Source organism: Erinaceus europaeus, chromosome 8 (genome assembly GCF_950295315.1).
Source record: "Erinaceus europaeus chromosome 8, mEriEur2.1, whole genome shotgun sequence".
Taxonomy (NCBI): domain Eukaryota; kingdom Metazoa; phylum Chordata; class Mammalia; order Eulipotyphla; family Erinaceidae; genus Erinaceus; species Erinaceus europaeus.
In genome coordinates this window covers 75,475,663-75,500,433 of record NC_080169.1, presented here as the reverse complement: position 1 = coordinate 75,500,433, position 24,771 = coordinate 75,475,663, and the positions used below count along the sequence as shown (strand labels likewise).

Sequence of the window (24,771 nt, the reverse complement as noted above, 5' to 3'; positions counted from 1 at the left end):
GCATGAAGAAATGCCCCATTTTGCTTTTCAGGAGAGAAATGCAAATTAAAACAACACAGAGATACCTGTGTATCTGAGAAAATGGTCCATCAAGAAATCAGGAAATGACATGCATTGGTGAGGTTGTGGAGAAAAGGAACCCTGATACATTGCTTATAGGAATGCAAATTTGTGCAGCCTTTTTGGAAAACAATATGGAAATCCTTTAAAAGGTAGAAATTAAATTACCTTATGACCCAGAAAAACCACTCTTAAGCAATTACCCAGTGGACACTCAAACAGTGATTTGCAAGGAAATATGAACCCTTGTGATCATAGCTGCATTATTCACAATAAACAGAGTGGGAGAAGCTTAAAGGCCCATCAACAGATGTCTGGGTAAAGAAGTTCTGGGACATATATTCCATGGAATACTACTCTGTGATCAAAAAAGATGATATTATATCCTTTGGGACAAAATGGATGGAACTAGAGATAATTATGCGTAGCAAAATAAATAATAAGCTTTCTGAATTCAAACTCAATATTTTATCCAAATCTCTGTGGGTTTGAGCAGTTGAATTTTATTCTATGTATTGGTTAGGTGTGGTTTCTGCTGCTTAGCCAGTAGTTGGTAATGTGGCTATGTTGTTTATATGTCCTGGGGAGTAGGAGAGGATAGCTTTCCATATAACCTTAGATAGGTTTAGACAGAATAAGTTCTTGCTGCCTTGTTTCAGACTGTACTCTGGCCTCTGGCAGGCCTCTGTTAGTCTGCGCAGGCTGCACAGTGTTAGTTTCTGACCAGGTTTTCTCTAGCCTTCTTGGGCCAAGTCTATGTTCTGTTCTGTGCTTGTACTAAAATGGAGCCAGTTTCCCAACTGCCTGCTGCTGTTTCTGTGTTGAAAATTTGTCCCGCACTCCCTTTCCACACATGTGCCTACACCCACCTGTGGCTCTATGAATATCTTTAAATGCTGTGAGATTCTTGGCATGTTTTTTTGTTTGTTTTTGTTGCTTTATCTAGTTGTTAATGGGTGTGATCTTTTGGTTACTACTACTCCATGGCCATGTCTCCTGGGACTCATCCAATTTTTTAGAAGTAAAATAACAAAATTTTAGAAAGAAAAGCAATGAAGTATTGTTTTTCAAATAAATAAAAATAGGGGGTCAGGAGATTGCTCACTAGGAAGAACACACATGTTATTATGTACATGGCTTTGGTGTTTAAGCCCTGCACAATATGGGAGCACCAGAAACTTCACCAGGGGAGCTCCATGGATGATGAAGCAGTGTTGAGGTATCTCTCTTTATATATTAATTTTTATTTTATTTTATTTTATTTTATTTTATTTTATTTTTTTGGATAGGAAAAAGAGAAATGGAGATAGGAGGGGAAGGCAGAGAGGGGGAGAGAAAAATAAATTCCTGCAGATCTGCTTCATCGCCAGTGAAGTGACTCCCCTACAGGTGGGGAGCTGGGGGCTCAAACTGGGATCCTTATGCAGGTCCTTGTGCTTTGCGCCACGTGCGCTTAACCCGCTGCGCTACCACCCGGCCCCTTCTTCATATATTTCTTTCTTTATCTCTCTTTTCCTCTTTCTCTAACAAAGAGTGAAAGGCAGGGCTCATAGAGGCCACTCAGTGGTGGCACTGGATATGCACCAAAGCCCTAGGTTCATTCCCAGGTACCACCCACACACAAAAAGATGAAAGAAATAATCAAAAATAGGATTATAGGACCTTCTTCAGAATAACATTACAATCCATCATATTGTACTAGATAAATGTACCAAATCAACACACTATGGAAGGCGAGAATTCTACCACTGAACCACCAATGCCTCACCAAATCAACACACTGTATACCTTAATATTTCACAATGTTATATGTCAATTATATATCAAAAATAGATAAAAATAAAAATGAGTTTATGAGAAACTTTCAGGAAAATACAAAAGATACATTATATCTGGATTTCAGAAGACTTCTTATAGTTTGATTTATATTTTATTGGACCTACACAATCAATCTAACCTATAACAAGACTTTTTTTTTTCCTCCAGGGTTATTGCTGGGGCTAGGTGCCTGCACTATGAATCCACTGTTCCTGGAAATTATTTTTTCTCATTTTGTTGCCCTTGTTGTTGTCCTTATTGTTGCTGTTGCCATTGATGTTGTTGGATAGGACAGAGAGAAATTGAGAGGAGGGGAGACAGAGATGGGGAAAGAAAGACACCTGCAGACCTGTTTCACTGCTTATGAAGCAACTCCCCTGCATGTAGGGTGCCAGGGGCTCAAACTGAGATCTGGGTTCCTTATGCCAGTCCTTGCGATTTGCACCAAGTGCGCTTAACCTGCTGTGCTGCCTCCCGACCCCTTAACTCATTTTTTATTGCTTCTTCTTCTTTTTTGTTAACCAGAGCACTAATCAGCTCTAGCTAATGATGCAGCATCACTTTTTTTTTTTTTTTTACCAGAGCACTGCTCAGCCCTGGCTTAAGGTGGTGCGGGGAATTGAACCTGGGACTTGAGAGCCCCAGGCACGAAAGTCTCTTTGCATAACCATTATATTATTGAACCCCTGCCCTCTTACTGCTTCTTTACATTAGTCACACTAGCCTTTATGCTTTTTCCATCCTGTGCAAAGTGGAAAGCTAACTGATGAAACCTGGAAACCTACACAAACTCTTAAAATTCTAGGAATTTTGTTTGAAAATACTGAAACTGATTCTTTCCACTTAGAAAAATAAAAACTGACAGGTTTGTGGGCAGACACTGAAAATGCATGAGAGTTTAGTACAAACAAATATTATGAAAAGTATAAAAAACAATCCTAACATATATTTGCTAACTACTTTCCCAATATAAATACTCCTCTCACCTTTAAGAACCAGAACAAAAGAAATGGCATAAAAAATAGGAAGTATTTTTGATACAGTATAGCGAAAGCTAACCTCAAAAATCTCTAACTCTGTCAAAAGGATAGAAAGAAATATGTTGTTTTTTTCTTTTAACTCAATCAATAGTTTTAACTCAATTAATAGTTTTTTTCCTTTTAACTCAGTCAAAAGCCCAGCACATAGTATGCTCATGGTTCAACTATATAAACACACTTACGTTGTGATTATTTGGAAAACAGATTAATAAAGAACAGATTCTTATATAGATGTTTGCTTGGTCATACTTTATTTTTCCTCCTAAAGTATAGGTGTTATGTTACGTTTTGTAGTTAATTTATTTTTTAAAAAAAGTTTTTGAAAAAATTCCAGCGAAAAGATCTTTATTTATTGTTTCTGTTTATGTGATGATGGAAAGTTGAACCTAGGGTGCTGTAACTCCCTAACATCTATAAAAATATTTAAAGTAATCAAATAGGAATGTCTTATTTGGACTAGACAATAATACTTTATTTACCCCCAGAGTTATTGCTGGGGTTTGGTGTTGGCACTACAAATCCACTGCTCCTGGCATTAATTTTTTTCCATTTTATTGGATTGGACAGAGAGAGATTGAGAGAGGAGGAGAATTTAATGAAGGTAAGAGAAAGGCAGACACCTGCAGAACTGCTTCACCTCTTGGGATGTGACCTCCTGCAGGTGGGGAATCAGGGGCTGGATCCGGGATCCTTGCATGGGTCCTTGCACTTCATATTATATGCGCTTAACCTGGTGCACCACTGACCAGACTCAGATAATATTTTTCTTAAGAAAAAAAAATATTATTGCTCTGGGGTTTGGTGCTCACATAATGAATCAACTGCTCCTGGTGGTCATTCCTTCTCCCTCATTCTTTTCCATTTATTTATTTGATAGTACAGAGAGAAATTGAGAGAGGAGGTAGAGATAAAGAGTGAGAGAAACCTGTAACACTGCTTCACTGCCTGTGAAGCTTTCCACCCTGCAGGTGGGGATTTAGGGATTTGAACCCAGATTCTTGTGTGTGGTAACATGTGTGCTTTACCGTATGTGCCACCACCTGGCCCCTAGACAATCTTTTTTAAAAACTATTTCTATTAATAATTTAAGATTGTTTTACAAAATGCAATAATTTATTTTTGATTTTTCAAAAATAAATTATAAGAAAAACTTTCAGGAAGGTTAATTTGGTAATCACCCCAGTATAGCAGAGTTATCTACCCCGTCTGTCTTTACGGACCTAGCAACTACATAAGAAGAAAATATTATACCAGTAATTACTGGATAGACCAAAAATTTGATTCAGGGTCCAGAAGGTGGTTTAATGATAGTTCTGCTCTTGCATAGGAAAGACCATAGATTTGATCCATGGCACTGCATAAGATGGCAGTGTGGTTCTCTGGACTTTTTCTCATAAAAAATAAAATAAAGGTGGAGTCAAGATGGCAGCTTGCAGACAACACCTGGCTGACTCTCCTCAAAAAAACCTATTTAAACTTGAGAATTCCAAGTGAGAGAAGGATTTCCAGGCCAGTTGGAGAGAAACTATAGAGGAAGGGACATTAAGGAACCACGGTGGACTATTATAACTCAACTATAAATTGGCAAACCGGTGCTGAATAGGACAAACAGAGCAGGTAAATAAGGAGACCAGAAGCAACCAGTCTTGTCAGTACATAATATATAGTTATTTGTAAATAGCATTAAATGACATAAATCTTGTATGACACAGTAAATCCTAACCATAAGATTTTCAAAATAAACCAAGCTCCCAAGTAATTTGGTTATAATATTATTATTTATTGCCTTCTAAGACAGCAAGGAACCTTCCTCATTCTCTATAAAACTTGTATTTCTCCCAGTCCTAGGACCTCTGGAACTTTGCTCATTTTTCTTCATGCTTCTCTTGATCCATACCATTTGATACTGCATCTATTGATCTCAACCAAATCAATGTGACCAGTGCCACCTCGACATGTTTCACTTTGGACTGTGTCCAGAGACATCAGGTCTTTGATGTCAACCCTCCAGCTCTAATACTCTGCCACCAAGCTGCAGATATTACCATGATGCTAACCTGACTTCCTTCAGATGACCTCACCGATGTGTCTTGGAACCTCGCCTCTGCAGAGCCCTACTCCATTAGGGAAAGATAGAAATGGACTGGGGGTATGGATTGATCTGTCAACACCTATGTCCATCAGAGAAGCAATTACAGATGCCAGACCTTCCACCTTCTGCTCCTCATAAAGATCTTTTCTCCCTACTCCCAGAGAGATAAAGAATAGCAAAACTTCTAAGGTGAGCGGATATGGAATTCTGGTGGTGGGAATAACTGAATTGTATGGAATTTTACTCCCCTTATTCCACAACCTTGTCAGTCATTATTATATCACTAACAATAAAAAATTAAAAAATAAAATACATAAAAACATTAAATATAACCTTAAGATATCCTTAATATTACAGTACACATGAAAGTAAGATTTTTTAATTTTTATTTATAAAAAGGAAACACTGACAAAAAACATAGGATAAGAGGGGTACAACTCCACATAATTCCCACTACCAGAACTCTGTATCCCCTCCCCTCCCCTATTAGCTTTCCTATTCTTTATCCCTCTGGGAGTATGGACCAAGGGTCATTATGGGATGCAGAAGGTGTTAGGTCTGGCTTCTGTAATTGCTTCCCCGCTCAACATGGGCGTTGGTTGGCAGGATGATCCAGACTCCCCATCTGTCTCTCTTTTTCCCTAGTGGGGCGGGGCTCTGGGGAAGCAGGGCTCCAGGACACATTGGTGGAGTCCTCTGCCCAGGGAAGTCCAGTTGGCATCATGTTAGCATCTGGAACCTGGTGGCTGCAAAAAGAGTTAACATATAGAGCCAAACAAATTGTTGACTAATCATGAACCTAAAGGCTGGAATATTGCAGATGAAGATTTGGGGGTCTGTTTTACAGACAGCAGTAGACGTATTTTAGTTATACTCCAAAGGGCCCATGACTATACTAGTTGTTATGAAAGTAAGATAATTTTATGAAATAAATTTTATGAACAAAATTATTTGTTTGAAATGCTTTATCTTTGGGCTGGTGGTGTACATACATGGTCATGCACAAGGATCTGGGTTCAAGCCCCAGTCCCCATTTGCAGGGGGAGGAAGCTTCATAAGCAGTGAAGCAGTGTTGCAGATGTCTCTCTCCATCTCTCTCTCTCTCTCTCTCCCTTCTCAATTTCTCTCTGTCCTATCCAAGAAAAAGAAAAGATTTTTAAAAGGGGGGGCATGGCCACCAAAAGCAGTGGGTTCATTAGATAGGTACCATGCCCCAGCAATAACCCTGAAGGCAAAAAAATTATCTTGTGTTTCTCAACAACAACAAAATCCAGATGTACTTAAATGTAACTGCAATGCTCTCAAACCAAACATAGTAACACTCCATTTGTCCTGTCTTGAGAGAAGGTATTCTAGGGAGATGAAATTTTCCATATAATAGCTTATCCATTTCAATGCCCAAACTCATTTTACCTAAACCATTATGGACAGGAATAGTTTCTACCATGTCCCATATTTCCCTACCAATTTAGGTAGTGCACAGTACACTGAACCTAATTTAAGAACATGTTAATCACTATAGTCTATTACGGTGAATGTTTATTAGATTACAGAAGACTCTTTAAGACACCAGTGGCCTCCCTCAGGAGCACTGACAAATGTAAAGTAATTGTTCCTGTTCTAAGTGGCCCCTGAAGACATAATCTTCTATCTGCCTTTATTAATAACTCATCCAGCATTGTGTCTAGTGCCCTTTACTCATCTTGTAAATCCTATACTATCTTCTAACCTGTTGCTGCTAAATCACATAAACACATTGGTAACAATATATCAAGAGCAAGAATGAACAAATTGAGGTTAGAGTCTCCCTTTAAAAAGTTACACCTGAGCCTCAGTGCAGTGTGATTTGAGTTTTAGTAATTCAGAAGACATTTCTTTTTTTTTTAATAGACCACTTAATGAGGTAGTCTTTTTATTTCTTTTTTTGTTTGTTTATTACTGAGTAGAGACAGAAAGAAATTGATGGGGGAAGTGGAGACTGGAAGAGAGACAGAGAGACACCTGCAGCCCTACTTCACCACTTGTGAAGTTATCCCCCTGCAGGTGGGGACTAGGGGCTTGAACCTGCGTCCTTGTGCACTGTAATGTGTGCTCTTAACCGGGTGTGCCACTGCCTGGCCCCCAGAAGACATTCTAATTAATACCTGTTTCTTGATTTCATTAGATGACCATCTGAGAAGATGACTACTACTTAACAGAAATTTTTCTCTTGATACTCTCTTGACCAGTACTATCCTTTTTCAAATGTCATCATTAGTAAACAAAGTTTATAACAAAGAGACTTACCTGAGGCGCGCCTTGTGAATCGGTTTATTACTGGAGCTAAAAGAAAAAAAAATGTGATTAGATAAAAACCTAGTTTATTCAACACTTTGAAATGAACCTAAATGGTTAAGTGAGTTCACAAGTTAAATGGGAAAAAATACGAATGAATAAAGACTACAAGAAGCAATAAAATAAATACATAAAAATTAAATGTGTTAAACATTCACTAATTTGGCTACTAGAAATAATAATTAAAATCTAGATTTTACCTTATTAATCTTCCCAAAATATACTTTAAATAAAAACCTCAAGTCTTACAGACTTGAAACCCCTTAGCTAGGGCAATATTAATCTGTAAAATATCTTTGGAAATTAACTGGCATTTACATCAACAGTCATGAAAGGTTTGTGTTCTTCAACAGAAGTAATTACGAAATGTTCGCTGATGTGGAAAAAACAGTATGTACACATTTAATCTGGATTGTCTTTACAAAGGGAAAAATAAAAACTGAATCTAAAAATTACTGTGTAAACTAAAATCATTATCAAGTGAATAATAGTATACCCTTTATATTTTGAGACTTGACATTTATGGTTTTGGCAATTTTTATGCAGCCCAAAAGAGCATGACATGCAAACCTATATACTGAAAGCCTAAATTTTGTGCTAGGGTATAGGAGTGACTCACTCAGCTGGTAAGCCCACCAGCTGCCCTTTCACCTACTCAAGTCCACTCTTGTCTCTTGTTGATTTTGCTTATAATTACCTTGAGAAGTGGGATTTAAAAAAAAAAGTTGCTTCTTGAGAGAAGCAGGTACATTTACAGTCTATACTATGTAGAGGAATAACATTAAGATCTACACAGTATACTTTAGTTGGCAGAATATCATGTTATCTAATGCAAAGTTTTAATACTATGGAAATAGGCCAACTAAAAAATGAAAATTTTATCAGCATTGTTATGCTGCATAAAATATATATGTTGAAACAAATACTAAAAGAAAACTGTGCCCAATATTTACATTAATACTTGCATTAATATGCTTTTAAATATAGCTAATGGAAAAATTTTGAGAATAATCTACATATATTGATTAATTTGTTTTTGACTACACAGCCATCCTGTGGCAAATTGAGGCCTTTTGAGTGTAAGAGCATTTAGCACCAAAATGCTGCTTCATAAGAACAAAAGTAAAAATGCTAGTTCTAAAAACCACATATATAATAGCTGAAGATTTCCTGGCATGTCAGATAATTGTTTAATTAAAGATTAATGTCATGAAATAACTCACTTTGGTGCAATACTCTAAACTCTGTCAAATTCTGTTTTATATATCAGAAGAGATCTGGGTATACCTATGTTCATAGCAGCACGGTTTGTAATCACAAGAACCTGGAAGCAATCCAGATGTCCAACATCAGATAGTGATTTAAAAAATTGTGGTATATAAACACGATGGAATACTACCAGCTATTATAAATGATGAAGCTGTCTCCTTTATATCCTTTTGGATGAAACTTAAGAACATCATGTTGAGTTAGACAAACCAAAAGGAGAAGGACGAATATCAAATGATCTCATTTATTAGTGGGATTTAATAAAATAGGGACAGAGTGGGAGAGCACAAAATAAAACATGGACTGAACATGGTGTATTGCATCAAAGCAAAGGATTCTGGGGGGGGGGGTGGACAGAAGAAAATTCTGGAGGCCTATTATATAATGAAATTACATATATATATGTATATATATAGGAATGATTGCGCTATAAAGCATTAACTCCTCCAGTAAAAAAAGAAAATGAAATACCTCACACACAGTTCATTATTAAAAGTAGTGAAGTTCAAACAAAATTTATCATATCCTTCATAGTGATCAAAGTTTTTCATTATGTATATACCAAAATAATGTTCTGCATATTTAAAGACATAAATTGCTTCTTTAAAAAAATCTCTCATCCAAAATTGTGTTTGTGTATGTGGCATATAGAAGAAAAGTAATTTCCACTAGCTTTCTTGAACACTAAACTTTTAAGTTCTTTTTCAAAACTCTTTTACAGAACTCAGTCTAAAGAAATCTCCCCCCAGCAAGCAACAAGGACAGGGAGTAAAGGCAGTGCAAAGGAACTCAACCACTAGAATCCAGAATAGATAGTGCAAGCTGATAAGGGCTAACGTTAAAACCGTATCTCAGTCTTGGCCCAAAAACAGAGTGGACAATTTCTTCCTCCCACTCTAGCTTTCAAACCTCTCTATATGAATAATAGCACTATGAACTTCTGGTTTGAAAAGTTGGGTAGTCTTTGTTCTCCTAGGGTCCTGTGTCTTTCTCAAGTGTTACAGGTAGTAATTTTCAACATATTTGCCATTACTACATAAAGCATTCTAAATTTGTGGGTACAATTCTCCAGTTGTCACAATAATTCAAGAGTATAACCATGGCACCATGCAGACGACATACAATCCCAAACTATAAAAAACTACATCTGGGGGAGTCGGGTGGTGGCGCAGTGGGTTAAGCGCACATGGCGCAAAGCCCAAGGACCAGCCTAAGGATCCTGGTTCGAGCCCTCCAGGGCTCCCCACCTGCAGGGGCATCGCTTCACAAGCCATGAAGCAGGTCTGCAGGTGTCTATCTTTCTCTCCCCCTCTCTGTCCTCCCTTCCTCTCTCCATTTATCTCTGTCCTATCCGACAACAACGACAACAACAACTACAACAATGTTAAACAACAAGGGCAGCAAAAGGGAAAATAAATAAATATAAAAAAACAATAAAAAAAACTACATCCGGGGAGTCGGGCGGTAGCGCAGCGGGTTAAGTGCATATGGTGCAAAGCACAACAACTTGCCCCTGGCTCTCCACCTCCAGGGGAGTTGCTTCACAGGCGTGAAGCAGGTCTGCAGGTGTCTTTCTCTCCCCTTCTCTGTCTTCCCCTCCTCTCTCCATTTCTCTCTATCCTATCGAATAACTACAACAATAAAACAACAAGGGCAACAAAAGGGAATAAATATTTTAAAAAAAAAACTACATCCCACAACTGTTATCCTTCATTACTTCCAAGTACAACTCTAAGCATTCGTGTTGGCAAGAAACTCAGTTTTTAACTATCTGAGTTTAGATCCTAACACTGTTTTACATATAAACATGATTATTTTACATAACTCGATGTAAACATTTTCCACAATACAACTACAAAATAAATCAAGAAATTTTGTGGGGATTTTTTTTTCTCCTCCATTGTTATTGCTGGGGCTCGGTGCCTGCACCACAAATCCACTGCAGGCTTTTTTTTTCTCCCCTTTTGTTGCCACTGTTGTTTAACAGTGTTATTGTAGTTATTACTTTTGTTGTTATTATTAATGTTGTTGTTGTTAAATAAGACAGAGAAATGGAGAGAGGAGGGGAAGACAGAGAGGGTGAGAGAAAGACACCTGCAGACCTTCTTCACCGCTTGTGAAGCAACTCCCTTGCAGGTGGGGAGCTGGGGGCTCCAACTGGGATCCTTCCACTGGTGCTTGCTTGCGCTTGCCCACTGCGCCATCGTCCGACCCCCTGTGGTTCCCCCCCCCATTCTGTTTTGTTTGGCATTTTACTAATCTGATGTTTACCATTTCAAAACATACAAGGCATACAACTGGAGGTAGAGGGTTTGAGCCGCACTCTTCCACTGCCTTCCAAGGAACTTTGGATAACTGATATAAAACCTCAACTTACAAAATAAGTTTGCTGGGGGGGGGGGGTTAAAGAAAAACAGAAGAACAATTTATCAGTTAAAGTAGCTGTAAATTATAAATTTCTAATCAAATGTAAAAGATTAATTACTAGGGGCTGGGTGATAGTGCTGCGGGTTAAGCGCACATGTCGCAAAGCTCAAGGGCCAGCATAAAGATACAGGCTTGACCCCCCAGTTTCCCACCTGCAGGGGCTTGCTTCGCAAGCGGTGAAGCAGGTCTGCGGGTGTCTATCTTTCTCTCCTCCTATCTTCCCCACCTCTCTCAACTTCTCTCTGTCCTATCCAACAATAACAACAGTAATGGCAACAATAATATCCAAGGGCAACAAAATGGGAAAAATGACCTCTAGGAGCAGTGGATTCATAGTGTAGGCACTGAGCCCCAGCCATAACCCTTGGGGCAAAATAAAATAAAATAAAAATTAATTACTATATACTTACTATGAGCTAGTACTAACTTTCTATTTCTTTTCTTTTTTCTTTTCTTTTCTTTTCTTTTTTTGCCTCTGGGGTTATTTATCACTGGTGTCTGCACTAAGAATTGACTGCTCCTAGCAGCTATTTTTCCTATTTATCTTTCTAATTTTACTTGACTGGACAGAGAAATTGAGATGGGAGGGGAGATAGAGGGGGGAAAAAGACACCTGTAGTCCTGCTTCACAGCTTATGAAGCGAGTCCCTGCAGGTGGAGATGAGGGGGGTGGGTGGGAGGGGAATTGGGGGATACAAAAACGGTTTCTTGTGCATGGTGCTATGTGCACTGAACTGGGTACACCACTGCCCAGCCTCCTCAAAAAACATTAACATATAAAAATTTAAAATGTGACAAATCAAATTAAGGTTCCTTGTATTCCTGGTTTCCACCTTTAGGTTTTCTTATTACATAGATAATCTGTGAGCATGTAAATTATTGTGTGCATATATATTGTAATTTGTACTGTACATACAATCTGTGAAAAAATATATATATATATTCCCATACATTAAATGCATAATAGAGACTGGGAGAACAAAGGAAGGGGAAAAAAAGAACACAAAACATACTTTCTGCCAGGGAAAACAAATGATTTCATAAAATAACTAACATTTTCAAGAAATATAATTTAAGAGCTTAGTGAATCTTCACAGAAAAAGAGAAGTATTTATATAGATTTAACTTTCTCCTACCTAGGTGCCACTCCAGTGAAATGCTGATAGTCCTATGTTCCTGTAAAAACCTTTGTGCCTGTCAAACCAGTGATCTTATCAAGCTCTCAGACTACATTGCACTGACTTTAGTTTATCTGCTCCCAGGAGACAGTGAAGTGTAACTCATTCAAGTCTTCTTTAATCTCAAAGTCCCTTTACAAGAAAAATCTCCTGTTACTTGAGATAAATTGAATGTTCCTCTCTAGGTCCTAGCAGTGAAAACAGCCTCCTAAAATATTGTGACTGAGTACTCCATAGGTGCCAACAAGACCTGCTAATCTTTGAGTCTCATCATGCCCAAGGCCTATGCAGAACCTGGCAGGTATTTGGTGGTGCTAAGTAAATATCTGTGGTATGAATCAACAAGCTCTGTGAAGTAAACAGAGCAAGTCTCCAAGTTCCACTTATTTTACTGCTTTGTTAAGTATGATGCCAGGCACTGGAAATGTAACAGAAATCTTGCCCCTGATGAGTATAATCAAGCCTAGCTGTATTTTCAAGTACAATGACAGCAAGGGTAAGCCTCACACCATTCAGGTAACTAAGTTAAAATTTTTAGGGGAAGAAGAAATTCCACAGAAGAACTTAAGATTATTTTTAAGGCAAAAATAGTCATTTGGAAGCATGGTCATACTTGAGCTCAAACGTAAATTTCTCATCAAAAATGATGAGCAGGCTGATAGTGAAGCTAACTAGCTTCTCTAAGCATATAAAGCTTGGAGAGAAGGTTTAATTAAGGAAATAACATAATTATTAAAGGTGCTCATGTGCATGTAAACACACACAACAATAGCAACAAAAATATACCTTGTGCAGGGGTAGATAGCATAATGGTTATGCAAAGAGACTCTCATGCCTGAGGCTCCAAAGTCTCAGGTTCAATCCTCCACACCACCATAAACCAGAGTTGAGCAGTGCTCTGGGAAAAAAAAAAAAACAACTCCCCTTATTGCTACCCTATTTACAGGTGAAACCAGATACAACTTCTGCAGAAAAGCATTCATATGCCCTGAAGTGAGATGTATGCAATAATTTTGGAGTCAGTTGAATAACTAATATCCCTAACCTCTTATTAGTTGTTAGTTCTAGCAAGAAACACTTTCTGAATCTGTTAACTGTCTAAATAAAGGATTCTAAAAATTATGTAAACTTAAGTCACATTAGCTAATTACATATGACAGAGTAAATACTTAGTTCAGAATAATTTCTTTTTCACCTGTGCTTCAAATATCAAAAGTGAAAGGCTCACTCCTAAGCCAAAAAACATCAAAGAAAAGATCAACATCAAAGACACAAATAAACAATACCAAAATCTGAAATGTTTTAAGACAACAGAAACATTTTTCATGCTTCTATACATATTTAATTTCTAGCATTGCAAAAGTCCATTTATTATCTATATTTTTGCTAAAGAATACAAGGCTTTTATACTCAGATGCCTCACTGCTGCTGTTCTACAAACCTTTAACTTTGTTTAGAAGATTATCTGATGCCCAAGAATCAGCTGTATTTGGCCTGTGGAATGGTTCACAGGTACTAGGATAAGACTAACAGACTGGTTCTTGGTTATAAGCCATGATTCCTAGAAGTACTTTTTTTCTTTTTCATTTTTTTTTAACCAGAGCACTGTTCAACTCTGGCTTATGGTAGTGCAAGGGATTGAACGTGGGACTTTGGAGCATCAGGGATAAGAACGTCTTTGCATAACCATTATACTGTCTACCCATGCCCTCCTCAAAGTATTTCTAACCAGACGTACAAGAATTGAGGTTGACTTCTATGACCAACTTTCTTCTGCCTTTTTGATTGTATGATGGGTGTTTCCAACCCATTTAGACATTTGAAACATGGCTGGAGGTGGTGGGGCCAAGTGAGATGAGATGAAATGTAGAAGCTTCATTTAAAAGGTCACATTTGTTGCATGTTTTCATTATCTGTGTTTATAAACCAAATTCTACAAAACAAAACTGATTTTTAAAAACACTGACTAAAATACAACTATTAAACTAGGGAGAAAAAAACTACTTCTACAAAGTTTTAACTTATTTTTGCTTATCAATGAGCATGGTTTTTCTACATTTTAATTCATGAAGACTTTGCCAAAAATGTCTTCTTAGGAACAGAAAAGATAGATTCATCTAGGAAAGTTCTCTCAGAATCTAAACTAAGAACATTAAACATTGACTTTCCAAATATTGTCAAGATTTTCAAATTCAGGTCCAGGGTATAAGAGACAGAAAGGGGGTGTATTAAAAACTATATAAATTCAAATTCTGCTTCTCCATATGCTAAGTAGTTTCTTTCTTTCTTTCTTTCTTTCTTTCTTTCTTTCTTTCTTTTTGCTAAGTACTTTTTAAATAAGCCTAGTGGTCAAATACCTGCAAGGGTAGGATTATGGACACTAATGCTGTGTTTGTAAAAGTAAACAAATTATACAGGCTACTAAGAATATCAGGAAAGCCAAGAATTCAAAGTGTCATACCACTATAAAGTCACAACAAAAGAGCTCTAGCAAAGAGTTAAGTGAGAAAAACATATGGGCTTTGAAATGAAGACCAGCTGAGAAAAGAATCAGGGGATTCGATTCAATCACAAAAGTACAATTATAGAAAATACCTATAGTTCAACTTTTCCCCTTATCTTCACAGGATAAGTATGTTCCTGCTACTCCTGTCTCAACATAAATATTCCCCTCCTCAGAAAGCTTTTCTTTGAAGACTCAGTTTTAAGTAACCCATCCAGTCCCTCAATCAGTTTTGTTTTCTTTTTTTTTTTTTTTAATATTTTATTTATTCACGAGAAAGATAGGAGGAGAGAGAAAGAACCAGACATCACTCTGGTACATGCGCTGCCGGGGATTGAACTCGGGACCTCATGCTTGAGAGTCCAATACTTTATCCACTGCGCCACCTCCCAGACCACTAGTTTTGTTTTCTTTAGAGCAGCTGGTGCTATCTAAAGCTATCTAGTAGAATTTGTTACTGTGCCTCTCCTCCCGCATTAGACTGTAAGCTCTATGAGGGCAGGATCTTTCAACTTCACTTACTGTCTTCCCAGTGGCTACCATATCACTTGAGGTAACATAACTTAAGTTTAACAAATGCTGAATGGACAGTGTTAGTGAAAATTTAAAAACAAAAATGAACTAAAAAAAAAAAGCTTAAAGATTATCTGGATGAATACAACATTTATATCAGTATTACATTTATGAAACCCATGAATTAAAATACAGCCTTGATTGCGTCAAAACAATGTAGCTCAACAAGCCTCTGGCTTTTTGTACAAGTAGCAAAAAAACATTCAGGTCCCATAATTATTAAAGTGTAATCCGGATGGGAATCTCAAACGAAAGTAATAAAAAATTTAATGAGAAATCAGTGCAGAAAACTAACTATGGGAGCCCGGCAGTAGTGCAGCAGATTAAGTGCACATGGCGCAAAGCCAAAGGACAGACCGCGGAAGGATTCTGGTTCAAGCCCCCTGGCTCCCCACCTGCAGGGGAAGTCGCTTCACAAACAGTAAAGCAGGTCTGCAGGTGTCTCTCTTTCTCTCCCCCTCTGTCTTGCCCTCCTCTTTCCATTTCTCTGTCCTATCCAACAACAATGACATCAATAAGAACTACAACATGGGCAACAAAAGGGAATAAATAAATATATAAAAAAGAAAATTAACTGTATTTACTTATTTTTTCCTCCAGGTTATTGCTGGGCTCAGTGCCTGCACCACGAATCCACCTCTCCTGGAGGCCATTTTTCCCCCCTTTTGTTGCCCTTGGTAGCCTCGTTGTGGTTATTATTATTGCCATTGTTGATGTTGTTCGTTGTTGGATACGACAGAGAGAAATGAAGAGAGGAAGGGAAGACAGAGAGGGGGAGAAAGACCTGCAGACCTGCTTCACCGCCTGTGAAGCGACGCCCCTGCAGGTGGGGAGCCAGGGGCTCGAACTGGGATCTTTATACCGGTCCTTGTGCTTTGCGCCACATGCGTTTAACCCACTGCACCACCGCCCGACCCCCATTTATTTATTTAGCAGGGTTATGCTTAGGCACCATGAGTCTATTGCTCCTGATGTTCTTTTTTTTTTTTTTTTTTTTTTTAATGATAGAGACATGGGGGGAAGGGAAAAGAAAAAGAGAAACATCTGCAGTAGTACTCCACCATGTGTAGCTTGCCCCTTACAGGTAGGGATTGGGAGATTGAATCTGGGTTCTCATGCTTGTTATTGTGTACACTCTCCTGGATGTGCTGCTTCCTAGTCCCAATAATGGCATTAAAACATGAAAAGAGCATTTCAAGAACCTTTATGTCTTTAATTTTTAAAATTAAGATGAACTTACATGCAATTCAGTGTATGTGTTTTGACTACAGTATACACCTAGGTAACCAACATACCAACTAAGATATAAATACCCTGAAGTTAAGGAAACATTTCAATTGGCTGAGCATAGGACTTGCGTACTGGAGATTCCTGGTTCGATCCTGATGCCATTTATATCTGAGTGCTGCTCTGGTGTCTGTCTGATGTAAAACTCTTTCATATGTAATAAATAAAATCTTGGGGGCCAGGCGGTGGTGCACCTGGTTGAGCGCACATGTTCCTGCAGGGGGAAAGCTTTGCGAGTGGTGAAGCAGGGTGCAGGTGTCTCTATGCTTCTCTCCCTATCTCCCATTTCCTCTCGATTTCTGGCCGTTTCTATCCAATAAATAAAGATAATTAAAAAAATTAAAAAACAAAGTTAACCAGAAACATAAAGCATAGCTGTACTCTATTAATGAAGTTTTCAAAAAAAACCTTTCTATAAAAGAGATTTAGATGCCCTGGAAAGGCTCTATGAGCCCCATTATAGCCAATCTCAACTATCCCATAGAAACCAATGTTTTTGTTCTTACCACCATACTTTAATTTTGTCTTTCTTTGAATTTCATATAAATGTGGGACTCCTTTTTATTGCTGAGAGGATCAAAAATTTGCTTTTTTTTATTGCTGCGTACTATATTTCATTGTACAAATATACTACAAATTGTTTAATCTTCCCTTTGTTGATGTAGATTGGGAGTGATTCTAGTTTAGGATATTCTGAATAAATTTCCTGTAAATATTTGTATATACTAGTCTTGTGAACAAATGCTTTTATTTCTTGAGTAGGAGTAGGAATAGGAGTAAGAGTATTAGTGCTGGGTCACAGAATGGGTGAACATTTGACTTTATAACAGAGCCCAGTTTCCCTAAGTGTTTGTATCATTTTATATTCTCATAGGTAGCATATAAGAATTCAAGTTCTTCTGTATCTTTGTCAACATAAGATATATTTTATTCTAGCTATTAATGTATGTACTTAATGTCACTTCATAATTATTTTTTTTTCATTTCCAAGATAACTAAAAATACTGAGCACTACCCCACATGATTCTCTAACATCTTCTTTATTGAAGTGTTCACACTTTTTGCTCAGCTTGATTAGGGATAGTTCTATTACTGAGTTTTAACAGTTTGTTTTATATGTTCTCAGGAAGACAAATTAAATCATATAATAGAAGAAAGCTCCACTTATAATAAAAATTGTTAGAAATGAAAAGATAATTTTTTTTGCGCCTCCAGGGTTATTGCTGGGGCTCAGTGCCTGCACTACAAATCCAATGCTCCCAGAGGGTACATTTTGTTGCCCTTGTTGCTACCCTTGTTATTGTTGTTAATGTTATTGTTGCCATTGCTGCTGTTGGATAGGACAGAGGAGAGAGGAGGGGAAGACAGTGAGGGGTAGAGAAAGATGGGCACCTACAGACCTTCTTCACCACTTGTGAAGCGACTCCCCTGCAGGTGAGGATCTGGGGGCTCAAACTGGCATGCTTATGTAGGTCCTTGCGCTTTGGGCCATGTGCGCTTAACCCACTACACTACCGCCTGGCCCCCAACCATGACTTATTCTTAACTAAACATCTTTAAAATACCATTCTAGGGAGCCAAATGGTGACTCACCAAATAGAATACACAGGTTACCTTGAGTGAGAACCCAAATTTGAGCCCCTGGTCACCACATGAGACCACCTGTGGGGAGAAGGGGTAGAGTTTAAAGAGTGGTGGAGTGTGGCATTGCAGTGCCTCTCCTCCTCTCTGTCTCTCCCCTCTATAAAAAAGGAACAAATGGCCACAGGAAGCAGTGGAATTATGCACGTATTGACAGACTGATAAAACCCTGGTGGCAAAAGAAAAAATCTTCTCTCTCTCTCTGTGTCAAATATTCAACATTTGCACTATAAGCATTAGTACTTAATTTCAGCCAGCAAGCTGCATACACTGCCATGATTCCATCCTGCCTTCTCTGAGCAGACAACCTCACCAGTGTGTCTTGGAACCTCACCTCTCCAGAGCCTTCTATGAAAAGCTAGAAACAGGCTGGGGGTATAGATCTACCTGCGAAAGCACATGTCCAGAAGGGAAGAAATTAGAGAAGCCAGAACACCCACTTTCTGCACTCCCAAAATAATTTTGATCCATACTCCCAGTGGGGGAGAAATGATAGGGAGAAGATGACCAGAGGGCTCTGAACTCCAACTCCATCAGGGCCCAGAGAGAGAAGAAGAAAAAGGGAGGTACGTTCTGATGTAGTAGTAGGTGTATGTATGACTTGGAAAGGAAGAGAAGATGGGACCAATGGGGGGGGGGTAAATATATACAAAAATAGACCATTGTAATAGGGGCCCTAGTCAGGGAGTCCTGAGATTCTCAAACAGACGTGACAGGCCTAGACCTTGAATAGATTCCTCTCTCCATTATTACTGGCTATTTCCATGAGGAACAACCAATAGACCCCTCTGTGGGCCTCCATAGGACCTTGTCTTCAATGCAGATCAACAACCGTAGAGAAAGTTCCATCCTCTGAAGGGAGGCTAGACAACATACTCTATGTTCCACCTGAGGAAGATAGGTCCTGAAACTGGGGCAGTTTGGAACATTACTATTCATTACCACAGAATGTGAGATCAGACCTACAGAAACGCAGAGGTTACATAGGCTCCTAAGCTGAATATGGGCCCCCATCGAATTGATGGGTTCTACAGTCAACAATATTTATATACCTTTCCCATATTTGGGAGCTATTTGCTTCCCTGATCCAGCTTCCTAGCTCTCCCCAGACAATAACTTGAGTCTACCTGAATATCAGATATCAGGCTCAGAAAAAAAAAAAAAGTATAGTCATGGGCCCTTTGGAATATAACTAAAATAAGTCTACTAGCTATCTGTAAAACAGAGACCCCCAAATCTTCATCTGCACTATTTCAGCCTTTAGGTTCATGATTAGTCAACATTTGTTTGGCTCTATATGTTAACTCTCTTTTTAGCCACCAGGTTCCAGATGCTAACATGATGCCAACTGGACTTCCCTGGGCAGATGATTCCACCAATGTGTCCTGGAGCCCTGCTTCCCCAGAGCCCTACCCCACTAGAGAAAGAGAGAGGCAGGCTGGGAGTATGGACTGACCTTTCAATGCCCATGTTGAGCAGGGAAGCAATTACAGAAGCCAGAATTTCCACCTTCTGCACCGCATAATGACCCTAGGTCCATACTCCCAGAGGGATAAAGACTAGGAAAGCTATCAGGGGAGGTGATGGGATACAAAGTTCTGGTGTGGGAATTGTGTGGAGTTGTACCCCTCTTATCCTATGGTTCTGCCAGTGTTTCCTTTTTATAAGTAAAAATAAAATAAAAATAAATATTTAAAAAGAAATAATATATTTAACCCATATCTGCAACCTTAAGAGAACTGCTGTAGCATATAATGGAGGGATTGGGGATTCAGAACTCTGGTGGTGAGAACCGTGTGCAGTTGTACCCATTATCTTATCATTTTGTAAATTAATATAAATAATAAAAAATTTAAATAAATAAATAAACAAAATAAAATAAATTCTGGGCCTTACTCTCTAGGAGATAGAATTTTATCTCCCTTTTTACAAGGTAAGAGTTTTCCTCTTTATTCTAACTCAGCTTCTGTCAAAAAATTACCTTACCTAATAATTGTCCAATAAAAAAGAGCCACTATATATACTTGGACTCTACTTACCACAAGGCCCTTTATAATTAGAAGCTTAAATCAGAAAACCAAAGTTGTTCATAGTTACCTGATATATTTGGAACTGTGGTCTCCAAATGGATTCATATGCCACAAGATACTGGTGAGAAATTATACTTTAAATATTATTTTCATTACTCATTTAATAATAGTTTATAACATTAACAGCTTTTAGGGGTATAGTATCGTTTCTCAGCTACTACCCAAGTTCTGTGCCTACTCCCCCCAACTCACCAGAGTTCTCACAAAGTCTGACAGTTTGGTTACTATTACTACTTCTACTACTCCTCCGTCTTTTTCTTTTTTCTTCTTTGCAAGTTTGTACACTCTAGTAAGTAAATTCAACTTTTTATGGTAATTTTTACTTTCAAAGTTTTTTTCTTCTAGATAGATGCTTTTGAGGGTCTATTTGAAATGTATGTAAACAAATGGAAGCTTTTTTTCCTTCTTTATTATAAAAAAATCCCTTCAATATCACTTCCACAAACTGTTTTGGCTTGGAACAGCTAATATAAATTAAACAATGTCAGTCCCTAGCCAAACGGATACCGGAATGACTGTATACAGTATATTTTCTTGGCTTAACTTTTATGTGGAACATGTGTTTATATTTTGGACTTTTGTCTTTTTTTAATACAGGAACATTTTTAAACAGCAGCAACTGGAATGATTTTTTGAGTTTCCAAACATATTAAGCTACACATGGCAGAGACTACTGCTGAAAAATTTATAAATGTTACACCAACTGTGTTTATACTTCTGATTTTTTTAGATTGTTTTGTTTTCATATAATCCATGACCTGAAAAATTAACTCAAATTCTTTCCACAAAATAATTACATAATGGAATAGCCTGAGTCATTTTGCATTTCCAAAACACAAAACTCACTCCTATAAAATAAAGATAATGATCAGCATTATAGTGTGATTTTTATATGGAGTTTTCTGACCATTCCAGCAACAATTACAAAGACTGGATAAAATTAGGATTATGGTCACGATGATAATAATTCACACAACTGAGAAAAAGCAGTGCACTTTCTTTCCATTGGCTTTCTTATGCAAATGATGAATTCAGTCCCTAGCATCACCTTAAGTCAGAGCTGATTTGTGTTCTAGTAAAATTAGTTTTGAAATGTAAGTACACTCTAATAATAGATTTCACTCAGTAAAAATGAAGCAAAGACCAAAAAGAAAAAAAAGCAAGAGTAACTCTGAAGGCAAAGGTACAAAAATATTCATCTTTAGCCTGATTTTTAAAACGAAGACTGCAAAATTAATAAATATATGTTGGCTTTAATTGCACACAAAATATAAGCGACAGTTCTCTAAAAAAGAAGACCAAAACCAGCTAAAGGTGGGGAAACTTCTCTGGCTCTCAGTTGCTCCATCTGTTAAAAAAAAAAATAAATTGAATATAGCAGCTATGATATAGTCTCTGGCAAATAGAGTGTTTATCAAGAAGTCTAGAGATAGTAAACTTAAGCAAATGACTTTTCCTTTTTCACTTAAAATGGGGCAGGGATTGACTCTCAATAAATGTTTTCACAGTGAATACAAGGGCATAGCATCTTACCTTCCAACTTTCACACATTCTTCCTTCCAGAGGCCAGCTTAGGTCTCAGACCCTTTCTGCTATTACCTGACTCTTAAGATAGATCCCGCTGTCAGTCAGTCACTCACTCAGTCTCCCTCACTAAATTCCTTATCCTAAAATATTCTATCAACCACAACCTCCACCACAGGTTTTCTGTTGCTACAAGTGACTTTTTAATGGGCTCCAAATATACTCACTGGTGAATGTGAAGATATCCTGCTAGTATTTAAGCAGTTGGAAAAGAAACATAGTTGGTTTTTGACATGGCTATGAATAAAATCTTGACAGTTGGAAATTTACTGGAATTCATGGAATGAGATTTGTAACAACAATAAATAACCATTAAATATTTACTTCTCTCCCACCCAGAGACAGTACATTACTTTATGTGCAAGCACAAATGGAAAACTTTTAACTGTTGTACATGAAAGATGACTAAAGAGTTTGATTTTAAGACAGGTAGACAAATAAAAAGTATTCAATGTTTCCGTTTTTGTTTAGATGTTTTCATTCTTAGGTCCTCCTTCAAAGTACAAGCTTGTCAGAGAAGCCTTCATAAATGTCAACTGATCTTTCTCCTTCCTCTTCCTTCCTCTCCCTGTACCTTTCCTTACCCTCTTCACTCCCATTTTCCCCTTGCCCACTTTTCTTTCCTCCCTTTTCCCAAAGCCTAAAGTGAAAAATGGATAAAAATAGTACTATTTCAAGTTCTTCGATTTCTTAGTTTTAATCACACCAGCAATCCATTTAATATTATTTAAATGACTACCACTGTTTTTGAACATTGAAAATATCCTTTGTAACTCAAAATGTCTTTTAAAAAATCTCTAGTTATTATTGTTTTATTTTCACAACTACAGTAATGGCCTCAATATTTTAACTATTGTGAAGAATGATGTAATACATTGTGGGAGGATTTAAGGTTATTATGTAAATCCTTAATAGCCAAAAGCCATAAAGTCTCATTAATAACAAAACCTTGAAGCTCTTAGCTACTAAGTATGAGTTGAAAGGATGTGGGTTTTATTACTACTCAACATAAGTTCACATTAAACCCTGAGTGGAAGTGTCACATAAGCTCATTTCCTATTTCATCTCTCTAAAAAAATGCAAATATTAGATTCATTTCCACTGCTATTCTGCAAGAAAAAAAAAATCACACTTCTGTGAGGTTTCATGTTAGTGTGTTATTTGTATAACATGTAATCAAATGCCTGTCCTTGCAAACATTAATCTATTTAACTTAACCACCTTATCATGTAGGTACTATTAATATGAAAGCATGTCAACATGCTTAGTCCAGTTTCATTCATAAATGAAAACAAATGTGTGATTTTTTTCTTTTCTCTTTTTTAGTGAGGGGGTTAATGTTTTACAGTGCAAACACTAACATATGCATACAATTTCATATAATGGGCCCCCAAAGTTTTCTTCCTGCCCCTCCCCCTCCCTCCACAGAGTCCTTTGCTTTGGTGCAATCAAATGTTTGAATTTAATTTGAAAAAAAAAAAGAAAAACTGGCTTCTATGAATATTTTTTCAAACCAACCAATGCATTTATAAAGCTGATTTATAAAAGACATTTAAGTCAGCCGTAGAAGATAACTATAAGGACTGAGATAAATTTATTTAGTGGTATGCTGACAGATACATGTAACAAAAGGCAGATGGTTAACAACTGGATGACTTGTCACATAATAGTCTCTAGTAGCCAGAGAGAGCAAGTTATTGCCTAATAAATCTACCAAGGCAATGATTCTTTAAGGGAATAGTTATTCTGTACAATTTCCTAATATCAGACCATGAACTCAAAAGGTAAATATATATATATATATATCTTCCAGTATGAACTAAAAGCATAGTTAAGAATATTTTTCAGTAGAACTTTGGGGCGTCAATTTGTCTACAGCCCTTCTTGCTTTTGCTATCTTATTTTAGGAAGAACACATAAGCCATTTCAGACTTATTCTTCAAGCTACAATGAAACTTACATAGCTCTTCTAATTTTGTGTCTAGCAGAAACAAACAATATTTGGTCAAAGCTCTCCAAGAGAACTTCTTCAGACACATGCATATCCTTTTCAACTTTCTTTGAATAATTTGGTTTTTTTCTTAAATTTTTATTTATTTTCCCATTTGTTGCCCTTGTTGTTTTATTGTCGTAGTTATTATTGTTGTTGCTATTGCTGTCATCGTCGTTGGATAGGACAGAGAGAAATGGAGAAAGGAGGGGAAGACAGAGAGAAGTAAAGAAAGACCTGCAGACCTGCTTCACCTCCTGTGAAGTGACTCCCCTGCAGGTGAGGAGCCTAGGGGCTTGAACCTGGGTCCTTGAGCTTTGCGCCATGTGCGCTTAACACACTGCACTACCCCCGAATAATTTCTTCTCAAGGTAACTGTTCTCTTAATCTCCCACAATTTTATCAAAGTGCAACATTCAATATTTTGTATGGTTTTAAAGATCTCTTATGATATTTTTTAAAAATCAGAGGTAGATAAGGTTCTAAAAAAAAAAAAAGAGTTAATGTAGGTCAGTTGAGAATTTTAACTCAGTAGGTCAATTAAGATGATTAGCTCATTTTCACAGGGCAAACATGTAAATTATAGTCCTATTTTTTTGACTGGTGTATTGTGTTTGAATTCTAGATCTTTTTCTTCCACAATATAGAAATGTAGTTCTTCAGTATTTGACATTAGTTTCTTTTTCTCCCAGGTTGGTTGCTCTTCATGTATCCATATGAAATTTATTTATTTTGGCCAATTTCCTATTTTACAGGGTAATCTGGAATTTTATTTGTTTATTTTATCATTTCAATAATTTCACTAAAGACATTATTGAGCAACATATGAGCTCACAATATGACGCCTGTATACTTTAATTACCACAGATTCTACTCCAAATTGGC

The 24,771-nt window shown here is 37.4% G+C and overlaps 1 protein-coding gene across 1 annotated transcript in view; it reads right to left on the bottom strand.

Moving 5' to 3' along the window:
* PRKAR2B (protein kinase cAMP-dependent type II regulatory subunit beta) overlaps positions 1-24,771 on the bottom strand; it is a 126,331-nt gene that overhangs the window by 97,243 nt on the left and 4,317 nt on the right. Inside the window, exon 2 of the mRNA XM_007528317.3 lies at positions 7,297-7,332. Coding sequence (XP_007528379.1) covers positions 7,297-7,332 — 36 coding nt within the window. The remainder of the gene's footprint in view (positions 1-7,296; positions 7,333-24,771) is intronic.